General features: G+C 40.6%; 1 protein-coding gene across 1 annotated transcript in view; it reads left to right on the forward strand.

Moving 5' to 3' along the window:
• atrnl1b (attractin-like 1b) overlaps positions 1 to 27,195 on the forward strand; it is a 79,059-nt gene that overhangs the window by 10,743 nt on the left and 41,121 nt on the right. The window contains exons 12-21 of the mRNA XM_031751895.2: positions 249 to 463; positions 622 to 740; positions 1,434 to 1,566; positions 2,534 to 2,721; positions 3,870 to 4,083; positions 4,167 to 4,358; positions 12,908 to 13,141; positions 14,956 to 15,093; positions 17,045 to 17,138; positions 25,737 to 25,789. Of these exons, the coding sequence (XP_031607755.1) occupies positions 249 to 463; positions 622 to 740; positions 1,434 to 1,566; positions 2,534 to 2,721; positions 3,870 to 4,083; positions 4,167 to 4,358; positions 12,908 to 13,141; positions 14,956 to 15,093; positions 17,045 to 17,138; positions 25,737 to 25,789 (1,580 nt within the window). The remainder of the gene's footprint in view (positions 1 to 248; positions 464 to 621; positions 741 to 1,433; positions 1,567 to 2,533; positions 2,722 to 3,869; positions 4,084 to 4,166; positions 4,359 to 12,907; positions 13,142 to 14,955; positions 15,094 to 17,044; positions 17,139 to 25,736; positions 25,790 to 27,195) is intronic.

Raw genomic sequence — 27,195 nt, forward strand, 5'->3', positions numbered from 1 at the left:
TGACCATAAATTTGAAAATTGGTGTAGATAATAAAGAACTGCTCAATATCACAGCAATAACAATGTAATAAACTGACTTGCTTAAAAAAAGAGAAAGATTAGATAATTATGTTTATCAATTTGAGCATGGCAGAATACAAAAAATACTCCATAATTAAAAAACAAAAAAAGTCCAGTTTATCTTAATTTGTTGGCTATAGTTTACACTTTTTTTTTTTTTTAACATTGTTTTCTTTCATCTTGCTCAGGTCCATGTACGTGTTTGGGGGCTTCTCCAGTGTGCTGCTCAATGATGTGCTTGTTTACCGACCTCCGAGCTGCCAAGCCTTCTTGGCAGAGGAGGGTTGCGTGAAGGCTGGGCCAGGGGTCCGTTGCATCTGGAGCAGAGGCCGTTGTCTCCCCTGGGAAGTCAGAATGGCTAATGGCAGCCTGACTCCTGCCCCATTTTGTCCACCTAAAGCTGGTGAGAAAGACCGCAGAACTTTTCCAGCCTCTTTTCACTTTCTCGTCACTGCTTTATTTTTTGTTGTTGAAACTGCCTTCTTTCTAGAATTTGTATTTTGCCCGTATTTACAGACTGACTCATGCACTCTTGTCACTCTCCCTCTCATCTCTTTGTAGTTACAATGGACGAGTGGTGCTACAGGTTCTCAGACTGTGCCAGCTGTACAGCAAACACCAAGGGGTGCCAGTGGTGTGATGATAAGAAATGCATCTCAGCCTTCAGCAACTGTACCTCTGTAAGTGTTCCAACAGGGGGCAGCAGTGCACTGCTGATCTTGTGTTCAACTCCCTGAAGCTGCCAAACGTGCACACAAGGACACATGCGCTTTTTAATAGAGGTTTTGTGAGTTGAGGACATTCGTATGATAATGTTGTGGTATTCAGGACTACATAGAAACATCACCTCATTGCTTAAGGTAGAAAAAGCCTTTGCACATGGACTGTATATAAAAGATGGACACAGCCACCATGACGTCACCCGTTGGTTTCTGAAATCTGCATTTTTGAGAATTCATTAGTAGCATTTTGTGTTAAACATTTTGAACCAGAAGTAACCACAGTGGGTTTAGTTGGCAGACTATATCCATAAAACATATGGGTGCAGTGCACTGGCACTGCCCTGACTAATTAAGTAAATACATTTAACTGATTTAAACTGAAGGATAAAAACTTGGATCGTGTGAACAACACACCAAGCTGTAAATTTTGTTAAATTTCAATATTAATGCTGAAAAAGCACCAACAGAGCAAACACCAGTAAGACGGCTTCCTTGTATCTATATAATGAAGTGGGGAACTATTTATAGAGAAAAAAAATATCTTAAAGATTCTATTTAATGCTGTTAATTTAGACATTTTAACATGGCGGTCCTTGGGGCTCTGTCATAAAATGACACTTCCTCTCCTGATTCTTTTCTCTGCCGCTGCAGAATGTGAAGAACTTCACTGAGTGTCCTGTGCGGAACGAGCAGGTGTGCAGCAAGCTTGCCAACTGCAAGAGCTGCTCATTGAATCTCAACTGTCAGTGGGATCAGAATCACTCGCAGTGCCACGCTTTGCCCGGTAAGCTTTCCGTGCACATGAAGACGCCACCTTATTAAACAGAAGCTTCGGATTTGGTTATCACACATGCATGGCAGAGGATTTTTGGTAATTTCCAGGCAAGCATGTGGGAGACTGTGGAAGATGCAAGATAAATGCAGTTATGTCTTAAAACTTAAACCTAATGTAGAGATGCTGATTAGTGTGAATACTCAACAGCACTTGTAACTTGGTGATTGTATTTACTGCGTCAAATAAGTGCACTGACATTCAGACCTGAAGGGAAGCCTATTTGATTAATCAAATTTTCGCAGATGTTAATGACTCCCTACCAAGTTTACTTCTTCTGCCGCTGCTTGTACGGTTAAACCCAGTATCAGGGATTTGCAGAGATGTATTTTCAAGATGTCATCCCAATGTTGTTTATGAGGTCTGGCAGTGTATTTAGCTTACCTCTCACCATCTACCCCCCACACCCACCCATCGTGTTGTTGATGTTGACGCTGGCTGAATCTGAAGAGATAGTGCTGTCACTTTATCCATAATTTTCAGTTCACCAAGCCCTGTCGCCTAAGGGGAGTGCAGTGGGAGCTGAAAATAATATCCCTGTGTGTGTGCATGTGGGTGTGGATTTCTGATTCCTGAAAGGGAGCCGCTGATTGCACAAACAAAATGCACACCGAGCAAATGGGTGCAAATTACGCTCAAACAAAATCAGTGACATCCACACAAACACACACACACACACGTTAAACCCTAAATCTTTAGCCCCCTGTGGTTTGTTATGCCTTCTAAGTTCTCTGTTTTCATTTTTCTTGGATTATGGTTCTCCCCGTTGAGCAGTACTTAACTAATATTATTCCATAGTTAATTATGTAGTTTTTAGCTTATGACACAATACAAATAATGTCAAAGTAGTTTTCCCTGTTAATGTTAAAGTAAAGCGATGTTTTCTTGGCCCTTGACCCATGCTCTTTCGATCTTCCAGCTCAGCAGTGCAGTGAGGGTTGGAGCCAGGTGGGTGATGCCTGTTTGAGGATCAACTCCAGCCGCGAGAGCTACGATAACGCTCAGCATTACTGCAAGAACCTCAATGGCAACATCGCCTCACTGACCACCTCCAAACAAGTGGACTTTGTGCTCGAGGAGCTTAAGAAGCTCCAGCAACAAGACAAGGTACACATAAATCAGTCAAACTGGCCAGATTGTGTTTTATCCTTGCTTTAGTGTTTGACAATATACATTTAGTACAGTATCTCTGAATCATTTTGAAATATTTTCTTGTGCTAGAATTGCAGTTTACACCTTGGTGTTTAGCTGAGTGAAAATAAAAGTGCGTTTTTAGCTGCTGGGGGAGCCTTTCTCTAACTCTGACTTATCGATTCTGAGACGATTTTGCCCCGATCAGTTTTCTGCAGCTCTATTTTATCTGATTGCAGGCATTCTTCTAGCTTTCTTGCCTTTCAACCAATTATGGTGAAATAGTTTTCCACTATTCCAACATCTTGTCTCAGACTGTGTGGTTTGTACATAGTTTTGTTTCTGAGATACCGCACCTGATGAATCAGACTGCGATAATCACTCATCACTTCTGCCTGCCTTACGCAGGGCTAATAGGGCCTGTGTGATTCTCTGTCTGATGGAAGAATCATGTGCACTTACAGTATCTAAGACCTTGACTGCGTAGTCTGGTCTGTATTTAGTTTTTCTTTTTATCTGAGTAATTTTCCTGATGTCGCTCTAAGTTTACATATTTATTGCTCTGCTCTGTTTTGTTTAACCCTATGATATGGTGCAGAAACTTGTTCACTGAGAGAAATCCAAATATTCACAGCAACATTACAATTACAGCTTCTGCTTCTTTAATGGAAATGCGGTTTTGGGCAAACTGGCTTCTTCTCATCCCTCACGGCTACATATTCTCCTTGCAGTGACAGAAAATTGTGGCATCTACTGATGATTTTAGTTTGGTCATGCCTGCTGTATTCATGAGAATGTCATTTCCTGTCAGTCTGCTGGGTTGAAACGCGGCTGTTTGTTCCAAACAGAACCTTGACATGCCTTTCCACATCATTTTCCCATTACATTAAAAGTTGAATCCTGAAGGCAAATAAGTAATCATATCTGTGAAATTATTCTCAGCAGACTTTTAATAGCATCTTTGGTTCCTAGGTGTAAATGCAGAAGGCAGGCTTTTTTTTTTCTTTTTCTTTTTTTTAATAGCAGGATGGAGTAAAAAACGAGGGACTCTTATGAAATTTTATCTTACATTTGAATAGCTTTTCATCCCTTTATGTGTTTAGACTTTTACTGTTTTTCCACAGCGGCTGTCTCCCTGGGTGGGTCTGAGGAAGATCAATGTGTCATACTGGGGTTGGGAGGATATGTCTCCCTTCACCAACAGCAGTCTGCGTTGGCTGCCCGGTGAGCCCAGTGACTCTGGTTTCTGTGCCTACCTGGAGGAGCCACAGGTGTCAGGACTGAGGGCCAATCCATGCACTGCTACTGCCCACGGGCTCATCTGTGAAAAGGCTACTGGTGAGATGACCGAACACACAAGTACACTTCCTAAATATTGCATCTGCTTGAAAAGGCTTTTGTTTTGTTGTTTCTTTGTCCAGGCAATCCCAACCAGAGCACCCGTCCATCCTGTAAGAAACCTTGCTCGCTGCACACAAACTGTGCCAACTGCACCAGCCAGGCCATGGAGTGTATGTGGTGTGGCAGCGTGCAGCGCTGCGTCGACTCCACTGCATACGTCATCTCTTTTCCCTATGGCCAGTGCCTGGAGTGGCAGACTGGAGATTGCGTGGGTGAGTGTCTGAACTTAATCTAGATGAGTCTTCTTTGAAGTCTGCAGTCCGGCATTAAGGTGGCAGACAATAAGCTTTCCCAGATTGGCTTCTGTAAGCAGTCAATATTCATCTTGGAGAGAAAGAAGGTTAAAGGAGGAAACAGGCTTAAAGTGGCGGGTGTCTGTGGCGGAGGGAAAATCGTATTAGTTTTCTGTGATTGGATTTGGAAGCTGTTTTTGGTTTGTAATGGCCAATTACTTTTGCATATAATCACGCGCCAACTGTTAGATTTCCCTGTTGACCGAGCTGTAGATGGACTCTTTATCATTAGCTGGTTTTAAGTAGTTTAAAGACAGTCTCACATCAAGAACAGTGATTGCAAATAACTCTGTGAATAGGAAGTGTGCATAATTACATGTTTTTACATTGAAAGTCATTGAAATTTGAAATGGCAAAATAAAGCGTTTTATTCTGATAATTAAATATTAAATGTTAGAATGGAATAAATGAACATCTGGAAAAAAAACTCACTTCACTGAGTGATATACTATCCTTAAGTGCTATCCCAATACAGCTGAGCTAGAAAACAACAGTTCCTGCTTGTGCCGTTAATCCACATTTATTTATTTATATTTTGCTGTACCGTTAGCTTTTAATCCACCATCCAATACCATCGAAACCAAGGTTCAGGCTATGTTAAAGAAGAAATATTCCATTTCAAACCCATTATATATTATGGGAACTCTGTTTTTGACTTACTGCATTGCCATGTACATTAACAGATGTTTCAATAAATCACTGCACCTGTTCCCCATTTTCCTATGAAAAGTGAGTCAAGACTTTTGCACAGTACGATACAAGGGTACATGTCTGTCATTTGCAAGATATTTACAGTAGTGCTTCTTGTGACCATCTGAGCTGTGACAAAATAAACACAAAGGGTCACAAAGCAATTAACAAGAAGTGATTTAAGAAAAAAAACCTTCCTCCTTATTAAACAGCGTCACTACTCTTTGTGATTTCCTATTTAGTCGTAGAAATGGCATGCAAATTTAATGATCTGACAAGGTCTGACAAAAACAGTTTTTGCTTAAAATGCTCTCAGAGACGTGTTAATTGGATGCAAGTTGGCATATTGAGTTTTTAAAACTAAACTGAAAATATTTGCAGATGAAAAGGCTTAAAGTTTTGACTGTACAGGTTAGTTCTTTTTACACAGCCCGCAGCTGCAGGTCCTCTTAAGATAACAAATATGAATACCTTTAATCATCCATTTTCTCTTTGTACAACACTGCAAAAAGAAAGGGACTGTCATCCTATCATGACATGACTGACAAACATAATTCAGCTGTTATTTTCCTGATGGTTGTATTGAAATGTGATCATACTAAGTACTAGACACGTACCAAGGTGAAACTGCACAGCAGTAAGTTGATTGGAAAGATCCTTCACCTGAAAGTCGGTGTAACCGCTGAGGTCGTTGCTGTTGTGCTACGTGATGTATGCCTTTTGCCCACAGTTGTGTTGGATTGTAAAAACATCTCTGATCAGTTTAGCGAGTAATAAATTTAGGGAGCCCAGGAGTGCTGTCTCAAATTCATTTGAGTGTGCTAGTGTTGGGTGATGCAGAGATGTTTCTGTTCGCTGTGGATATTTGTCTTGAGGAATTAGTCCCTGTTGGCATGAAGGACAGAGAAGGTTGTCCTATAAATTGTCTCTGTATTTTCTCCTCTTTTGCTTTGCTCTGTCTGACTTTGCTCGTCCATATTCACTCCCAGGGTTTCAATCACTGTTTAAGGCTTTTCTCACCTGCTTTACTTCTCCCTTGCTTATTTGGAGTGCATGGATGTGTGCTCTAGGCTGAGTACGCTCCATAAATACATGCAAAACTACAAACCCTGGTCTAAAAAACAGCTCTTTTCCTAGTTTTTTACACTGATTTCAAATGTGCAATTTGACTTGCACATCGAGTTTGCACATCAGGTTTTTGACATGCACATCACTGACGTTTTGACTCTTTTGAACATCAATATGATGGACAAAGAATTAAAGGAACACTTTGAAAACACATCATATCTCAGTAGGGGCAAAAATATCATTATTGATGTCTGTACTGATATGGACTTGATAATGTGTTAGCAATGAAAGGATGCCTCATCTTTTCCTTTTAAATGAAAATGATCGACCTACATAGGGCTTAATTCAAAGATACCTCAAAAGTCAAAGTAAAACAGTGATGTGGCAGGGCAGTCCATTTAGCTGAAATTTTGTTGCAACAATTTAAAATGGTTCTTGTAGTTTGTATGCCCCCCACATGCTTGGATGCATGCCTGACAGTGTCGGGGATCGTGCACCAGGGGGAACCCGGGACCCACTGCACCATCGTAGGGTCTGACAGTGACAATGACTTCATCCCAATACCTAATGGTAGTCAGGGTGCTGTTGTCTAGCCTGTAGAGGTTTGTGCGTCCCTTTGTGGATATGCCTACCCAGACGTCACTGACCCACCATCAGACCAGTCACCCTGAACAATGTTACAGGCAGCATAATGTTTCTACTTCATCTCTAGACCCTTTTACATCTTTCACATGTGCTTAGGGTGAACTTGCTCTCAGCTGTGAAAAGCACAGGGTAGAAGTGTTGGACCTGCCAACTCTGGTATTCTATGGCAAATGCCATTCAGCCTACATGGTGCCAGGCAGTGAGCAGATGGCCCACTAGAGGACATCAGGACCTCAATCCACCCTCACACAAGAAGCCTGCCAGAGTAGACTGTCTAGAAGTGCTCATCCTGTTCCTCTTTGCACAAAGGAACCAATGCCAGCCCTGTGCATGGGCTATGGACCTTCTATGGCCCTGTCTAGTTTCTTCAGAGCAACTGCCCATCTCCTGGAATCTTCTCTGTGTTCTTGAAACTGTGCTGGGAGACACAGCAGTCCGTCTGCCAATAGCATGTGAAAATGAAAGTGTAACTTTCATTTTTTTTTTAATCAATGTATATCAACACAATGTCTCTAATTTTGACTATTTTTGACCAATTTATTTATTTATCTTACTGTAAAAACAGCCTAGAAGATAATACCAGAGATGTGTCAGTTTAGCTCAAAGTAAAATGAGGTCATTGTTCTCAAAAATGCCTAAGTCACTTGCTTTTGCGCTCAAATGGCTCATCCGTATCTCTTTGCAAGTACCAACAGTAGTCGCCCGTCATGGTCGGATTAAATTTTCCCTGATATTGGTTTTCTATCACTTTCATATCTCGATGAAATCCTTCCCGGTGCCCATTGCTGACATCACTCAGGTTTGGTGGAAACAAAGTCAAGATGAGAATGTTAATAAAAAAAATAAATAAAAAAAGCATCTTCAGTGACATTCTTGCGCTCATTAGCTGATTCATTTTCAGCATCTTATCCACAAGCTCCTCGTAATTCTCTGCTCTGTCATTGCCAAGAAAATTCTGGACAATCTGCAGGGCAGCTATGCTCGAGACCAAACTTATTTTATAAATGCTGAAATGCATCACCGTGCCTGTTCAGTCATGCTAGTAGTCCAAAACTTGGAATATCAACTAAAAAAAAACAAAAAAAACAGGATGTGCTAGTCGTAGGTTTTTAGACTTTGAATAGGCAAGTGAAATTTGTTTAGGTACAGGTGAAAGCATCCCAGGTATGTGGTATCTTTTGCTTGCTGGGCTGCTTTGAGATTTTGCTCTCTGTAGCGAAATCATGATGACCTAAGCAGCTTCTTACTTTGCTGAGGGGATGGACTCTAAATGTATGTCCTTTTAAATCGATTATTTAAAGATCTCGTTTGTCCACACTTCATCTTCCCTGATCAAACAACCAAACAAAACCTGGGGTCATCTGTGCTATGAGCTCGCTGTCTGTCCGCTTCATTATGACAGATCAGAAGAAAGTCCTTCAAGCTGTGAGTTCAGTTCAGGCAAAATTTTAAACAAGCAAGGCTCACAGAGTTTTCTGTGGTCTTTAATTCAGTCTTTTTTATATTAGATCAGGCTTTTGCGCTCACTCAAGCTAACAGCTTCCATTCTTTCACAATGAGTTGAATCTTTTAGTTAAGTACTGTAGTTTAGCAACTGCTCTGTCATTTTTTTTTTTCAAGCAGAAGTGGAATTGTAAAATATTCCCACTCTTCAGATGCTGCTTTCTGTGTCCTATGTTGGTGAGACTGGCAGCCATGGGTCAGAATGCGAGGTTGCTCTGTAATTACAGGGTTCAAGGTTTGATCCTCTAGCAGATGTGATAAAGTGTGCATGCTGGTGCAGATGCAGTCACGCTGCAGTTTTTCTGTGAATTCCACATTCTAGTATCCTCACTAGCGGACTGTCCACTTTGTACCCTGCCTCTCATCTGGGTTAGAGTTAATTAATAACTCATTTGACAGCTTTACACAATGTGTTGTTTACATTTAAATAGCTTGGCAAGTATTGTAAAACTCTTATTCTGCATGGACAACATTTTTCTCTTACTGGGTTTTTTCCTTTTATAAGATGCCTTGGTTTTTACTCCATTTGGTTTAAGAAGCACTTGGCTGTGGCACAAGCTGTAAAGCAGCATTTGAAGTCTGCACAATTGGAGGGATACTTGTGATTTTTAATCAGTTGATTACAGTGTGCAGTTCAAGGAAAGTTAAGACACAGAGCTGTGTAATTTCCTTCCTAACATTGCTTTCAGATCAAAAGCAGATCGGATACTGAAGCAGTAGGGTTATCACGATGATCAATAGTCTGTGAAATCAAAGAAGAACAGTTTGAAAGCTGTGAAACAGACCGCCAGCATAAATACTCCAGAAACTCTAAAGAGAAATGTGGATAAATGGATCTTATAAAAATTTTAACTTCTTGAATTTGGCCTCAAACGTCACATTTAACTGGAGTTTGTGACTGAATAAAAGTCTGCAGCCACCCCTCTTTTCTTCATATTTGGGTTCTAAGAATTTTTTTTAAAGTGGTCTTAACTAATAGTTCTGCAGCCTTTCTGGACATTTTCTGCATTTTCACTTATTTCACTTATTTCTTTCAAAGCAAAACATCACCACTGTCTTGACCAGCAGCAGTGCGTCATCCTGAGAGCAGTTTAAACGCGTCATAAAAATGGCACAAGGACTGTTGTGAGCATGCTTCCTGCCACACGAAATGCCTCTTCACAATGGCTGTGGATGTTAAATGCGCACTTTTTAATATGAACATATGAAAATGATCTGGCCCCCATGACTGTTTTAATTTTGTTGACCAATAATTTTCATCATAGTTCTTGTCAACAACCATTTTTTTTCTGATGAAAACAAGATGATAACTAAATAAATACTAATGCACCAGGACCAAACCTCTGATAAAATGTGTCGACACTTTCGTCACCAAATAAAAACAAGATGAAAGTGTTCTGGACACATAAGATCTAATTAGAACTAATTAAGTTGTGTAGAAAGGCGGGACAAGTTTACTTCTGATTGGATCACTTCTAATCTCCTTGTGCAGTAAGGTTAGAGACGCACATTTGATCTGATCCTGAGAAACGGAGTTGGAGTGAGAGGTTCAGCTTGGTCCCATGCTCACGGCTTGTCATGAAAATGCAACAAAATGCCAAGGCTTGGTAGGAAAAGAAGAGTAGACATATGGACACATTTTGCAGTTTTATTGACAAGGAAAATGAGATGCTTTATAAAATGTGTGATGCATCTCTCACCAGTGAAAACACAAAAAAACCCCATAACTTTTATATTTTCGTCAAATGAATCAACTATAATCTTATGATATTTACTTGACTACAAGTAAAAGAATTTAATGCTTAAATTATGACAAACACTAAATGGTATTTTAGTCGAAAAACTGACTAAAACAAAATCAAAATTTGCTGTCAAAATTAACACTCCCCATGGCGTCCTAGGACGAGTCGTCCGAGACCGTTCTGTGGAATTAAACATCCTTAATTTTTCCATCCCAAAGTGCCATGTGTCCAAATGCCTTAAGACATCCACTATAGTACTAGTTCCTAAAACAGCCAGTGATAAACTACCTCAGTGACTACAGGCCAGTGTCTCTAACACCAATAACCATGAGGTGCCTGGAGAGACTGGTCCTCAAATACATCAAAGTCACTATTCCACCTACTTTGGGTTCATGTCAGTACACAGACAGAACCAGCATCAACAGATGATGCCATTCCCATCACCTTCTACACCACATCACCGCCTAAAACCACAGGGAACATATATAATACCACAGTTGGTCAGGATGGGCCCCCACGGCTCCTCCATCCTCTCACTCAGCACAGGAGCCAGACAAGGCTGTGTTTCTAGCCTTTTCCTGTACTCTCTGTATTTATAAGGCTGAATTACATCTTAGCATAAATGTCATTGTTAGGTTTGTAGATGAGACGGTGGAAATAGGACTGCTCACTGGTGGAGATGAGTCTGCCCACAGAGAGGAGGTTCAGAGGCTGTCAGATTGGTGTACTGGCTCCTAACACCACAAACACCAAAGAACTAATAATTGACTTCAGGAAAAATCAGAATGTTGACTCTGTGACAGACTGGGGGACCTGTCTGGGGTGTACTCCACTTCTTGCCCCATGGCAGCTGGGATAGGTTCCAGCACCCCTGCGACCCTAAATTAACTGAATGGATGCATGCAGGGATCAGGGATGGACGCAGGGCTGGATCACAATGCCCAGATGCCATTGAACGTAATTGAGAGGATGTACAGAATCCCTAGTTTTAGGTTCCTGGGCACACACATCACAGCAGACCTCACATGGACACACAAAACACACAGCCTCGTTAAAAGAAAAAAGCCCAACATAGACTCTAATTCTTGAAAACTATGAGGAACATAAAACTGTCTCAAAACCTTCTGGTGTCTTTCTGCTGGCACACTATTAAAAGTGTCCTCCTTTGCAGCATGCTGACACGGTAAGGTAACAGCTATGAAGCGGATAAGAAGGGACTGCAGAACGTCATAAAAGCTGAACAAAAAGATCACCAAGACACAGCTGCCAGCACTTGGAGACGTATACACATACTGTTTGCAGAAAGTACTCTGCATCCTAAGGGACGCATCTAAACTGTTTGAATATCTGTCCTCAGACGAGCGTTACAGGTCCATCAAATCACAGACGACAAGATTAAGACACTTTTTATCCCAGATAGATCACCACACTGAACTCTGACCACTGAGCGCTGAAATCGCACATACTGTAAATCAAGAATATATCAACTCTGCAAATCAACTCTGTAAATCTTTTAGGCTCTGTTGAAGAATAAAGGTGGTCTTACGTTTGATGTTTCAGTAAACATCAAACGTTTCAGTAAACTTCATCAATGTTCAATTTATGTTTCAGTAAACTTCATCAATGTTTCAGTAAACTTCATCAATGTTCAATTTATCCAGCAAAATATAAAGAAATGAGGCGTGGCACAAGCTCCTTATGTTTCTCAATTAATTCAGGGTTTTTGAGGAAACCTGAGTCAGGCTGTATATGCTGTGATGATGAAAGCTGGTGATGCAGGATGAAGAGAATCTTGTTTCTCGGGTGCAGACAGAGTCATAATCAACATCCACTTAACAGAGCATATCTAGGCATCAGATTTAGTTCTTAGATATTGATTTATCTGTCAGAATCCAAGTGAGAGACGTGATTCATGTTTTCGTGGCAGATTTTGTGTTTCAACATGCTTCTTGTTGTGTGGCAAGACAAAAGTCCCCATCCAGCTGCTGCTTTCTTTTCTCAGAAGGACGTGTTCCTGAGAAATTCGCCACTTATGCCTTGTCGTCAAAACAATCTTAAATGGCCTTACTTTGTGCTTATTGCTCTTGTGTTGTCATGGTTTCACATCCATTAGTGGAATAGCTAGAGATTTGTTTGACATAAACTGAGGTAAAAGCACTCAATGTTTGTCTCCTTAAAATAGTAGTGGCATTTTCTCCGCTAAAGTGTCTGTCTGGCAGGCAAGTGGTGGCGCTCAAACAGTTTAGAGGCCTGAAAGTTCATCTCTCAACTGACAAAAACGGCATCGCTCCCTTGGGTTTCTAAGCTTTTTGTGAGGAGCTACTTCACACATCACACTTAATCCTTTTGTGGGACTTTTTCTCAAATCAAACTTTTTAGGGGCCCTGGTTATCTGACGCATTTGCTCTCATTATACGGCCGTCCTCAGACTGCATCAACTATTAAACGCTCAGCAAGTTGTTTCATATCCTTTTATCTGTGTTTAGATCTGTTGTCCTGCCACCTCACTAGATAACCTGTTTGTGTTTTATTGTAAAAGACACAATTGCTCCCTAATCTCCATTGCCTACAAATGCTCAGAAATAAATTAGGGTGACTCGTACAAAGGATAGAATTCAAGTATATGCATGAATGCATATAAAAGCAACATTGTTCAGAATTTAGTCTGCTCCAGCATTAAGACTTCGGTGCTGTTGCTGATGTTTTGTTTTTGTTGTTTTGTCATTGTGTTGTGATGACTCTAGTAAAATGGAATGGAAAAATGATGGCAGTGGTGGTGGGTTAAAACATAAAATTACCTGCATTTTTCCTCTCCTGTAGCCCAGAACTGTTCAGGCCTGCGGACGTGTTCTCAGTGCTTGGAGCAACCTGAGTGCGGCTGGTGCGGAGATCCCACCAGCACAGGAAAGGGCCTGTGCATGGAAGGTTCGTTCCGGGGTCCCATGAAAAGACTGGCGAAGCAGGGCCACCAGGGCCCGTCGCACGACATGAGCCTGGAGCCAGGCATCTGCCCCAAAGACAAAGGCTATGAGTGGGCCTTCATTCAGTGCCCCGGTGAGTGATAAACTTCCTGTCAAGCTAACTGAAATTACAAACCATGCGTCATGTCAAGTGGGAGATTATTACCTATTGGAGGTCACTGCTTAAGCTTGGGGGGGGAAAAAAAACAAAAAAAACGCTACCATGGATTCCTGTTACAGCCTCCCTATGCAACTAATCCGTCCCTGCTGATTCCATGCAACCTTATGCCGGTGTGACGTTTCATGCTTTCATAAAGCCCCTGTCCATACTGCCACGTTATGTAAGATGATAATGTAGCCACTGTAAGTTGTAAACTGAGAATGTGAGCAGTGCTCAGCAGCTCGCAGATTACTTAAAAAACCTCAAGAAATCAGATATTTGTGTGAGTTTTGGTAAGTCTAGAATGAATTAAAAGACTGGTAATATTTTGCCCAATTATAGTTATACGCCTCTAGGCTTGATCCGCACCATCATTATGTCTTTTTCTCAGTCGTTCACTTTTTATAGCATGGTGCCTCCGGCCGCGGTTGCTGCCATCGTGGACCCATTAGAGTTTTGAATTGTCTGCCCATCCTTCCCAAACGCTCTCTTGAATGCCTAGAGGGACTTTCTTCAAATTTAGAACAGACCTGTATTTGGACTCAAAGATGAACTGATTCGATTTTAGTGATCCGTCGTCAAGGTTGGGGTGACCTCAAAAATTCATATGATTCACACACATGTCAAGTAGGACTTGGGCATTATTGAACACCATATCTCAGGGACAGAAAGGGAGATTGTGGCCGTATTTTACATTTGCCATAAACTACACTGGTGACACTAATGGATACCCACCTTGAAACTGTTCTGCTTGGCTAAAAATGCACATAAATATTCATAATTGTAAAATCTTTCCAGTTACATGCAACTTTGTAGCAATTCAAACCAGTTTCATTTATACAGCATCACATCATAACAATAAGCGCCTCAGTGTGCTTTATATTCTAGGATAAAGACCCTTTAATATTAGAGAGAAAACCCCCAACAATCAGATGACATCCCCCCCGCCCCCCAAACACCCCCCACCTGACACCCAATAAGCCAGCACTAGGCAACAGTGCAAAAAACCCTCAGTTTTAAACAGGAAAACACAGCAAAACTGCACTGCAAAACTATGCTCAGGGAGGGGCAGGACAAGAAACACACATGGGAGAGTTTAAAATAAATTAAGAATGATAAAATGCAACAGTGCCATATAAACACATAATGAAGGAAGAATAAATGCTCAGTGCTTCGTAGGAAGCCCCCCGCAGCCTAGGCCTGTTGCCGCCATTAAGGTAGCATTGCTTCTTTCATGGCTGCTACTTTGTTTTCCAGGCATAATAATTTTTAGTAAATTACTTCAACAACTGCTTGATAGCGTGAGCACTTCTATTTACCGTCAGATACAGGTAGTTTAAGGAGTGGATGTTATCTATCCTAAAATATCGGGGGTCATACTGATGAATAGTTTCTTACGTGCTCACTGTGACCACACGCTTTGTCTGAAAAATCAGTAACAACAAGGTTAATCTGCAAATTGTCAAATAGATTAACTTCAGGTTGATTAAAGGATTAAGCTATTACAAATATTACAAATATTTTAAAAGGCAGGTCTGGAAAAAATAACAAGTCAAGTCAAAAAACAAAAAGCTTTTGGATTTCTAGGATGCTATAACAACTCGCATACGACAAAGGAAGCTTATGAATCCAAGAATATTTGCTTGGGTTGTCAAGTTAATAAATTTCCTATTATTTTTCATTTTTCTTGCTGAGGGCAGCCGCAGAAAATAAAAGCAGCAGAATGAGCTCTTCTGTCTTTTTTGCAGCATGCCAGTGTAACGGCCACAGCACGTGCGTTAACGGCAGCGTTTGTGAGCAATGCCGTAACCTCACCACCGGTCCTAACTGTGAGACCTGCATGCCTGGTTACCATGGCGACCCGACCAATGGCGGCAAATGCCAGGGTGAGTGCCGCATCGCAACAGACATTAGTTATTCTGCATGCATAAGACTTAATGGCTCCACTTGTTTTTGTTGAAGCAGTCGAGTGATGTACTTTAACCCCAACAAGCCCCACCCCCCCAAACCATGTTCTCATCATCGTTATAGATTTCATTGCAATGCAGGAGATCAGCATTATGAAGTGTAAATGATACAACACAGAGTGCCTTCTCTAGGTTGCTTTAATTTGACTAAACCTGCTTTGTGTAAGTGATAATTAAGCTTTTTAGAAGGATATGGTCTGCTTTTTGAATTCTAATTGATGTAATATGTGATGAATATGGTGTAATGCAAGTTGATAACCAACAGAGGGCACTATTGAGTGTTGATAGTGATAATTTGTCCACTCATGTTTGATTAATGACATGCAATATGTGGGTTTCCTAAACAGGCACTTTCCACCCATGGGATCCGAAGACTTTAAATTTACACTGTGAACATGCACACAGCCTGACACACACACACACAGCTAGGAAGGGGGAAAATTGATGCTTTAAGCTCAACTTAATACAAACTTCAACACATGCAGCTCAGTAGCCTAACTGCTTTACCAGTTTTCTGGGTGTGGTGCTCTTTCTTGATAGAAAAACTCTTTTGATTGAGTTTTTGATTAGCTCATGAGGAAGATTTATTATCCCAGTCTCCTGCTCAATGGCGAATAAATTTTTCTTAAGTGACTGCAACCCATAAATTATGCTGAATTCCTGTTTTCTAAGCCAAAACACATAATGTCTGCTGAATTTATTGTGGAGAGTCGATGTGAATACAGCACAGGAATGGGTATTAAATCAAATACACAATGATCACATTAGTATCTGATAACTGTCTTGGCTTGTGTTTCTTACTGAATGGATCACAGATTGGCTGAAGGCTGGGAGTACAGGCTCCTTGTTGAGAGGAGATTTAGCCGCACTCAATGGTTATGAGACATGAATAGGATTCCTGAGAAGTTACATGTAGGGTTTTGTGTGACTCGCCAGACATGGGAGACACAAATTTTGTGGGAGCTTTACAGTCTCAGATACCATATGTTGCTGCTCAGGCTAAAGCTGTGAGTTGTAAAGTGAAACTGCACCAGTGAATACCTGTCACTATTCTCCTCATTTTCCTGGAGCCTGAGGACAAAAAAAATCATAATTTGTGATAGGAACATGTGAATAAATTCACAGTGAGGTGCACCACATCTAATGTGGCTTTCACGTAGTAAAATTAAATCCCCGTATCACCAGCTGTCAATAACAAGAAGTGTTGGAGAAAGTGTCAGTATACTCAGTTAAAAGCTTTCCAGTCTCCTAAAATATTCATGCCATGCTGGAAAAGGTGCACTACTTGGAAAGGAGGGAGGAGGATCCACTGGTCCTTCAGTAATGCACCTTTTCAGTGTTTTAATGATTACTGAACTGAAAAGAATTGGTCAGTGTTTTTTTTTCCTTCTTTTTTTGTCCTGCAAAAGCAAACCTGAAAGGCTGCCACAGTAGAAGCACTTTAGGAGCCAATTCACTCATCTGTCACACATCTATTGCTGCACTTTCTGTATTCCCTACACACACACAGACACACACGTACATGCCTAGCGGGTATCTTAGCCTTTGTTTGGAGGTGGTGGTTCTCCTTCATGTCTTTGAAGTTCAGCCAGTCTTTTGGGAAATACATTTGTTTACCATCTTACCCAGATCAATATCAATTTCCCCCTCTGTGCGGTCTTACCTGCAGAGGTTTCAAATGTATAACTGATCACATACAAGTGTACAAGTCCAAACCAGCCATATGTTTACTGTATCAAGTTTTTTTTTCTTTTTTGTTCAGGTTTGATATTGATCATTTCTGTCCTGGTACCTGTCTTTTTTCCTTTTCGTTTTTTTGCTACTCTCTGTCTTCCCAACCTTCTTTTCCATCTGGTTTTGCCTGTTACAGCCTGCAAGTGTAATGGTCACGCAAGTGTGTGTCAGGTGTTAACCGGCAAGTGTTTCTGCACCACCAAGGGGATCAAAGGAGACCAGTGCCAGCTGTGAGTATATTGGTCACCTCTCGCTCTCACACTCACTCACTCACTCATACAAATTTTGTTCCTGAAATTGAAAGATGCACTGACTGCTTCCATCATTTTCCACTATGTGTATAAATGCACTAGATAGCAGGGCTGTTTTTTGTTTTTTCCTTGTAACTACTTTTGTGCTTTGCTCATACCGAGGCTGATGACTTGTAGCTGGTTCTGAGCTTTGGGTAGCTTTAGATTGATCCACTTTGCCTTTGTTAGCTTCTTTAAAATATCTGTATTCATCTGGGTGGAGGTGACTGAAGTGTCTCATTAGGTTTGTTGTTATGAGCGTTTTATGTTTACTTTGGCCAACTTTGTGTCTTCACTCTCAGTAAGGAGCTTCCACACTAATGACATGTTAGCGTGTGACTGCGAGTGTGCAGCTGTGTGCCTGCGGTGCTGGGTGCGTGTTGTGCGTGAAATGGACCGGCCTGTAATCGGACACACATGAAGATGATTGGCTGTTTACCGGTTAAGCCTGAGAATGCTGGAAATCAGCTGATTTCGGTTTGTGGCTGGTTGAGGTTGATAACAGAGTAACAAGCTAAAAAAATTAATGAAAAGTATCAAATTATATATATTCCTATTAAATCTACAATAGAAGAATGCCATTTAAGTAACGGAAAAAGTTGCCGCCTGCTTACTGGTGGCTGTTTACCCGATGACGATCAGGGTTGAAATCTCGCCTCTTTTCAGTGCACTAAGTTTTTAGGAGCTGTTGTCCCATTACTTATGACCTGCGGCTGACCTCATTGTAGTACTTGCTCTTTTGGCTGAGTTTTATTTCAGTATCAGAAAGGTCAGATCAGAAATACCAACAATGTTCCGACTAAACTCCACTGACTCATGGTAAAGTGTTCAGAGCGATTCTCTGAACAACATAAGCGTGTCAGTAATCACTTGGGATAGAGCCTTGAAGATGTACTTGAGGCTGTTTTAAGGAAAACAAGTGAGGTACCCGGCTGTAGGAAAGCATTATGTGCTTTCCTCATGCTTTAAAAAAAAAATGTAATCTGTCTTTACAGACACACAAACTGAACTGCTGATTGAGTTAAACCAATCCTAGCAAAACAACATTGTTGCAATTTAGAGTAATGAGTAGCTGGTTACCCAAAAGAGGTCTTTCTTGACAAACAAATAATTAGTATGTTAAAAATATTGAATTTCTGTGGTGAAGTGGATCAGTGTGTTTGTGTAATTGTTTAATTTGGCCCCCGTAGTGCCGTCATGGATAAGTCCAAAAGACATTAAAAGGCATTAAAACAAAACTAAATGGAAATTACTTTGAGTTGATTTTGAGTCATTATATAGCCTGAGTTTCACTAGCCATTTTTAAAATGATTTAATGGGATTTTTTTATTACATGATTTATCTCCTGCAGTGCCTCATAATTTTCATGATATAGTTATGAGGATTGATTTCTGACCAATAAGAACAGCTCAGTTTCTCCTCATGTCGAGGCTTAGATGCTGATGCTAATGGCCCTGTGGTGTAAAAACAGGCAGTTGGCACTATTTGCCAGGAAGTCCACCTCCAGGGTGATTTCTGCTGACACAGTCGAATCCACCAGCGTAGGAGGACCATCTCTTAGCTGTCTGCTTTCCCAGTTGTAAGCATAATGGAGACTGATATTTCTGATAACCCTAATGCAATAAGCCTTATGGATGGGTCAGCGGCAAACATATGTGTGCTTACATACACACCCACCCACAATCTAATGATTTTTTTTTTTCTCTCTCCAAAGTCACCCAACACTCCTTTGTGTTTTGATCAAAACTAGATATTCCCCCTCCTGCTTTTCTGCTTTTATAATTCTCTTGGAAAACACAAGGAAAATAATGCATGATCACAGTATACATGAAAAATAAAAACATTGACTAAAAGAATTCATAAAGGTTATGGGAATAAGAGGGAAATACTGCAGAGAAATAAAAGAAGAAAGAAAGAAAGAAGGGCTACAGGAGAGCGAGACCTTTCCAAACCCTCAGTGCTTTCAGTCAACATTGAGAGCAAATAACTAACACTTTGCACAATTGGAAAAAAATGTCACATTGATTTCTGCTACTAGATTTAATGTTGTGCAGTGCGGTACAGTGTAGTGTTATACTCAGATAGCAGGTGGATAACAGTTAATAAAAGCAACTTATTTTCTCATTTACTGCAGAATCAGACTCGAGTATCAGAACAGGCCAGACGCACACACATCACATCAGCTTTGAAGCCAGCTTTGAGAAGATCCTTGTAGCTATTGCTGATTATCACCTTAAAATTTCAACAGTAATAAAAAAACTCCCAAAACAACACTTCTAAAGTCAGGGCACTCTATTATTTTGTAGGTTACTTTGCCGTTATTCTCATGATGGCTACATTCAGACATACTCATGACAGTGTCTGTGTCATTGACAGCTGCCAGACATATTTTGCCATATGTGCAAAGACTTGCTGCACTTGTCAGTGTGCATTGCGCCCATTAACCCCAACACGATGTAAACACATTAACCACACTGAGGGAGCTGCCCCTTCTCCTCACATACAGGAAAGGAGTGTAGGAAAAAAGTTTCTATTCTGAATTGGGAATTGGTTATTCTAAAGTCTTAATATGCCTTAATATATATGCTCGCACACAGTAACATATTGGTATGATAAGCAATTCACAATAGCACAGATTCAACCATTAGTTTTTGGTTGGCATTTTGTTGCTCCAGTGTTGCTTTTTCAGCTCTTTGACGCCATGATAGTTTAATGAGCTAGAAGTAACTTATATTTAAAGAAGAGCTGCATTTGTAAACTGTGTGGATGTATGCTAATAGCAGTGAGTGTGTACCAAAACAAAGACACACACTTTCTTGGTAGGCTGAACCTCACAGCAGCCGACATATTTTGTCCAATAATGGGATAAAAGTGCTTTATTAAGTGACTAAGTTAGTTTATCCATATAGGGCATTATAGCATTTAAATCACAAGATACTTCACATCAAATAAAACCAACAAAAAACAAAGTGAAACACTACCTGAATGCGAGTATAAAAATATGAGTCTTTGGCTCTGTTTTGAATGAATCCACTGAGCTCACAGATCATAAACTGGGGGGCAGAGAATGGGGCGCCATGATTACAAAGGCTCTGTCACTTTTAGTTTTTAGTCTTAGATCAGCAGAGGTGTAACATGAGAATTTTGGATAACCAGATAAGGAGTTTTTCAGCAGCATTCTGCATAAGCTGTAGATGATCCATGGAGGGTTTGTTTGAGGCAGGTGAAGAGGTGAATTGCAATAGTTTCAAATAAAAAAAATAATAATAAAAATCTCACTCTCTGACTTAGATATAACAGGATGAAATTTACTCTTTCTTAACTGATGAAAACAAGAGGTAAGGAGATGCTTGCAAACAGGCAAAACCACTGACAACTCCCCACGCAAACAGTGTTTTTAAAAAATTGTTGGTAAATGATCTTAAATGCCGATATAAAGGAAATAAATACAATGAATGAAAATGGGGCCAAGAACAGAACCCTGTGGAACACCATGTGAGAGTGGGACTCATGATGATTTGTAAGTTGATGTGGCAATGGAGACACTTCTATAAGCAAAATATAAAGTGAACTTTTCAAGTGCTGGACCAGACTTGCTCACCTGCTGTTTCAGCCTCTTGATCAATACTTGTTTCTCAATATTGTCAAAGGCTGGGCTTAAATCCAACATCACTTCAAATGAACTCTCCTGAATCCTTGAACATTAACAAGTCGCTTGAGAACAGCAGGCTCTACCAAGGGACCTCTATGGAAACCAGACTGAAACTTATAGAGAAAGTTCAATTCTTCCAGAGAACTGAAGTGCAGTTACCTTTTATTTTTAACACTTTTGCAATAAAAGGGAGTTTTGAAATGGGCCTAAGTTGTTCTCTGGGGGTTGAATGTCTTTTGGAGCCAACCTCAAGTGGTCACTAAGCAAACTGCAGTTTTTGGTACTTAATGGGTTGGCTTTGTTTATCTGACCAAAAGACTGCCACTCGCTTATGCGAAGTTGAAAACATAATATGCCTTAATATAATGTAACTTAATATATAATGCAAAGTACATAAAACCCACCAGATCATATCAAGGAAGATTGCTGCAGAGATTTTTATGGAAAAAGCCCTGACATTTCCAATACATAATGCATCTCTAATGTCAAAATCAAACCACGTTTGCATATACAGCTACGTTGGTGTAATGACACAAGTGTAATCTAATTACTTTTTTTTTTTAATATCTTGTAACTTTCAAGCTCTCATTACATATAATCATTGTGTCCCCAAACACTGTCAGCCGCTTGCTTGCACCATCCCTCCCTGTAAGCCTAAATAAAGACCTCTTCACAAGGGTACTCTGCCTTTTGAGCATTGTGCACAGAAGTACACACATGCAGATTTTCACTCGTGCATGCACTGCATCTACTGATGCCATTAGGACCTCCAAATAATAGCTGCACTAATGAAGTGAAGGGTGCATCGGTGCAGAATAGAATTGCTTTTGAAAGCAATTGAAGAGGTCTGAGTTGCATCATAGCGATGAGTCAAATAAAACCGGCGAGGGAAATATTTATCATACTGCTCATTTGGATGCATCCAGTGTTCAGGATCCTTCACATGCTCGGGGGTAACGTGGTGTACCTCTCAAGAGTGTGTGAACATATGCATGCCTGTGCCAGCCTGCACACATGTGAATCAAACTGTAAGGGTTTCAAGCACATTTCTTCTCTGTTGTTGTGTCTGTCTTTGCATTTTTGTCTGTTTTAGTCACTGAGTTGGCACAGTCACAGACAAAGGTTCAAGCTGAGTGTAGATTAAATTAAGATACAGTTCAAGGGGACTGCCTGAAGTTCAGATGTGTGCATGGATGCATGCAGGTCTAGATTAAATTAAGATACAGTGTTGGGGAGCTGCATTATACTGATGAGCACATGGGTACTTGTGTGTTTTGCCATGTGCAAATGCCAAGCAGTTGAAATGCCCCGCCAGTGATGTTCTGTTAGGCTCAAAAGCCTGTGGCAGCATTTGTCCTCTGTCCTTCGTACCGTGGTAAAAGAGCACTCTGCCCTGTCCTTGCCTGTATAACATTATAACAGCGAGAGGGGGCAGAGCTGACTCCTCCTGAGCTGTGTGAACCTGCCTCCTTTAGATCACTGAAGACACTGATCCTTGTTATTTAGGTTTTGCTGGTTAGATGCAGTGTTAAAAAACCACCTTCTGCACATGTGCATTGAGGTTGGTTATTGTTTCCATGAATGTCATATTTTCAGTTTGAATGAGTTTACCAAGTGATTAAAAATGTTATCACCTCTTTATAATTTATAGAGTTTAGTAGATTATTCCTTATTTTCTAAACAACAAAAATCTAATACTATAGATTGATTTTAGTGTTGTAAAATGTGAACACTAGAGTTTGAAGATCTGACTGTAAGGCTGCATAAAAGCTGAGAAAGGATGCAGGGAGGTTGACTGCTGCTCAAAATGAGTTAAAACACATTTGCAGCAGTAATCAGCAGGTATAATAAGAGCTATAGTACAGGTAATTGAAGCCACAGTGGCGATCCTCTTAAAATGTTGCCTTGTACATTGTCGTTCTGAGAAATAAATGGGCAGATGCTTCAGATTTGGCGCAGTGGTTATCTGTAGAATCAGTCTTAATCAGTCTTCATGACATTGCAAAAATGCAAAACCTTGCTTGCTCTACATTATGAAGAGTGGGAGCACATTCTTTGGTCTGATGAGACCAAAAGAGAGGGAGGGGAAAGGGAAAAAAAAAAGTTAATATCGGATGAACTACAAGACGTTTTGCTCGAACCTGGCCAGAGCTACCACTGTGAACACATAGTCCTGACACTGAAGAGGTGGGAGTGTGATGATATGGTGCTGCGTGAGTGCAAAGGGTGTTAGAGAGATGACATTTATAGAGGGCATCACGAACATGGTCGACGAGATGACTCCAGGAGCCTGGGAGAAGAGGAATATTCCAGCATGATAACGATCCAAAGCAAATGGACAGAATTACATAAGAGTTAGTCTAAATGAATAAAATGAAAAGTGTAATCTGTTAAAGTGTTCCTTCTGATGTGAATCCAACAGCACACCTTTGTAGTATTTCAGTGAGAAAGGTAAAGGGTCACAACCCCTGCAGCAAAGGGCAGGCTGGGCAAAAAATTGTCACTGAAAAATGGCAAGAAGGATCAAGTCTACCATCATAATATAGCTGGAGATGCACAATATTGAGAAATGAACAGATTCAGTTATTGAAGCTGTGCAGATGTTGCTGGTGTTCTTTTGTACGATGCAGTCAAATGAAACTGTTAGTTTGGATTTTAAATAAATCCGAATGTCCCGTTTGAAAGCTTGAAAGTAGTGCAACTGTTGTAAGATGATGCGATTTTGAGCCATTTGAATTTGAAGTTACTGCACGGGAGTGTAGTGCACTGTACTCCTGAGTGTCTGAGAGTAGTCAGCAGCTACAGTAATATGTGACATATAAAGCTGTTGTCAAATCAAAGCTGTTGTGTAATAGCTTCGCTTTGTTTTTTTTTTTTTTTTTTTTTTTTTTTTTTTGTTTTTTTTTTTTGGAAGCACTTTTCTAAATTTTGACAGTATTTCTCCCTGGTGATATTTAATGTGCCGAATGACGTCTGGTGACCTTCAACCCCCGTATGACTGGGTTTTTATGTTTTTTGTTTTTTGCACAGTACGTTAGGTGGTGATAGCGTCTGTCTTGCAAATCCGAAATGCTGCAAACCAAGCCAGTCCCAAATTATTTTTAGAGTCAGAGTCATCCTCATTCAGTGTAACATCACTGACGGCCTCCTCCTCCTCCTCAGCGGCGTTCGTGTCTCTCAGTTGGCTCGCTCCACTCTGTTCCCTCCTTCATTTGCCGTCCGCTCTGACTCCTCGACACCGCCTCGGATATTCACATTCTCGCAAGTTTAATTGGTTGTCTGTAAGATGAAACAACTGTGAAGCCTAATCAGTGTGATAATAGGTTTCTTATCTTTAAATTAACACAACAATTTTCACCTTATTTGTGGGCTTCAATTGCATATGTGGCATTCATCAACCTGCTCATTGTGGTCAGTCGCTTAAGAGTGATGACAATGAAGTTCGGAGTGAACTGCGGACAGTTAAATGCTTGTACGTGCGTTGAGAAGCGGAGTGGAGAGATGCTTTAAAAAGGATGGAGCAGTGCAGTCCAGTGAACATTGCCATATGTTCCTCCTCATTACAGGGGCTTTAGAAAGCAACGAGGCTGATAAAACACTCATGCGCGCGCACGCTCTCGGAGCAGTGGATGGCGTTCTGTGGATGTTAACAAATTATTTTGCTTGAGAGCACTTCATTTAAAAGTCAGACTGTTTTTTGGCTGATACCACAACATCCCTGTTGTGAAAACACCCCCAAAAAACTGTTCGCTAAACTGTAGTGGGTTTTAGCAAACTACACAATCTTACAGGACACAATAAACCCATGAACTGTCTTCAGGAGAAAAAAGATAAAAGCCTGGATGTTTAAAAAGTGTTGACTTTAAAGGAAAAGCTTGAGACTTGAATTTAACCTTTCTTAGGCTTATTGTAACTTTGACATCCCTGCTTTAGAGGGAGGAAAAAAGCATGGCTGCAAACCCCTTTGACATCATGAGCCACGTACAGCCCACCAAAGAAACTAGTTTTACTATGCATTAAACACCCACTGTAAATGACTGAAATTTATATTGTAAATAGTGAAAAAAACAAAACAAACAAACAATAAAAAATAGCCACTTTTAAAGGGATTTTTAAATCGTGTAATTATTTTGTAGGATGAATGTTGGAGGTCTTTATCAGCAGGAAAATTAGGGCTGGATTGCGAGCTTTGCTGTGGCGATTATGACACCCCTGCCCTTAAGTATCAGAGAAACAAGGAGTTGCACTTAACAGCGTCCAAGCAAAATCCTCCTGTTTTCTGTAAAAACACTTCTGAATTATGGACAGAATTAAACGTCATGGGACAACCATTTAGTTATTTAGCCTGTGACTGTTGTTACTGTGTTCAACCCCAGCTCTGATTATCACATCTGAATTTTAACTTGGGTCAATAAACCTGGTCCATTTTGAACTTTAAATTTCCTGCTTACTACCTGTAAAACTCTGTCTTATCTGACTTTATTCCACGAGGGGGATTCCCCTTGATCACCGGTTATTCTCAGTTAAAGATTATATTTCTCAAATAATCAAGTAAGAGCTGTTTTTGCTCCAGGGATTTTAAGGGCTTAAACCTGATCACAGACCTCTGTGATCAAGCGGAATCTAAAGTTTTGTGCATGTGTGACTTTGTTACTTTGACAAACAACAGTTTTTGGGGGGAAGAGAGAAAAAAAATCTAATTAACTTTTACAAACTATCAGATTATTTCCTCTTTGTCAAAAGTAAGAGACTTGATGAGGCGCCAACAGCAGGAGCTAATGCGCTGGCACTTGGCAGACACTGCTTCTGATAAGAGGCATTCTTGCTCTCAATCTGTTCGCACTCTTCTTCATCTTGTTCTCTCCTCTCTGTTTTCTTCACTGCAGATGTGACTCAGAAAACCGTTACCTTGGCAATCCACTCAGAGGAACCTGTTACTGTGAGTAATTCTCCGCTGGACAGCTACTTGCTGGAGAGACAGCTCATATGCACTCACTCACTCACTCACTCACACAAACACACACCTTTATTATTCTGGGCAATTCTCTCTCTCTGCCTCTCTCTCTCTTTCTGTCTCCCCTCTCTTTCTCTCTCTCTCTCTCTCTCTCTCCCCCCCTCTCCTTCCACTTCCACTCTTCCGCCCAGGGCAGATGGAGCATTTTAGCACTTTGGCACCAGGGGCGCTTGTTCGGTGACAGAATGACTTGTCGTGAAAATGTCAAGTGCATCAGAGGGAGTGAGTGATTGAGCTAATCAAGGAGACGGAGGAGTAAAAAATTCTCCACTTGTCTACTCACTCAATCACGCACCTACTCATTTATTCATTTAGAAAGTTGACTAAATGATAGATTTTCCTTTTACTTAACAAGTCAAACTATCAGTGTGCGTATATGGAAAAGGAAGTCGAATGACACAAAGCTGACACCCAGCGCCGAGCGGCAGCACATCTGTGCCCCTCTTCCTGTGTATACTGTACACGCTGGTGTGTTTGTGCTTTGTGCGTTTATTTGCATGATGTCGTGTCCTTCACGGTGCTGCGGTACTTAGTGATTTGTTATCTGCCTTTCAGCACTCCGCTACTGACAACAGAGCCTTTGCCAAGGTTTTGTCCCTTTTTGAAATGCCACAGCCTGACAACAGGCTCAATGGCAGGAAGACAGGAAACTAAAAGCCTGAAGCTTGTTTTAACCTCTGGACACCACTGGGACTTGTTCTTGAGCTTAGCTGTGCACTATTGTAAACATGGCAGTGCTCACTATCCAAAAGGCCACTGAGCATAGATTAGCACTTTGAACTCATGCGACATTATCCAGCTCCTTTGCAGTGTGTGTTAGTTTGTAGTTTGTAATTGAAAAATGCAGACCTAAATATATCTCCCAAACCCTTCTGTGGCTTTAATGCCATTTTACTATTAATATGCAGTTTTTTTTGTTTTTGTTTTTAATCATAAGTCAGATCTTCAGGATGCCTATTTAAGCCTATAAAGAAATATTTTTTATTCTGTGGCTTTACAGGACATCTCAGACTCTGGCCGGTAAATTATGTCATTTATATGCCAAAAAATAGCTCCTGAAAATTCGATCATTCACTGTCTTAGTACTCATGCCCCTGCAATCCCCCAGGGAAAAAGTAAGCAGCTGTGGTACAAATTTGAAAGGACACATTTAATAATAAAATATTTGATGCATGTATCTCCTTTAAAAAAAAAAAAAAGACATAATTTAGCATTACTAGTAATGTCATCTGTGGCAGTTCATTAATAATAAAAACTTCATTAATCTCTGGTGAAGATTATTTACTCTCAGGGTCAGGTTAATCTGTTAGTTCCGTGCTTGATTGCAGCAA

The sequence above is a fragment of the Oreochromis aureus genome, linkage group 8 (genome assembly GCF_013358895.1).
Source record: "Oreochromis aureus strain Israel breed Guangdong linkage group 8, ZZ_aureus, whole genome shotgun sequence".
NCBI classification, from domain to species: Eukaryota; Metazoa; Chordata; class Actinopteri; order Cichliformes; family Cichlidae; genus Oreochromis; species Oreochromis aureus.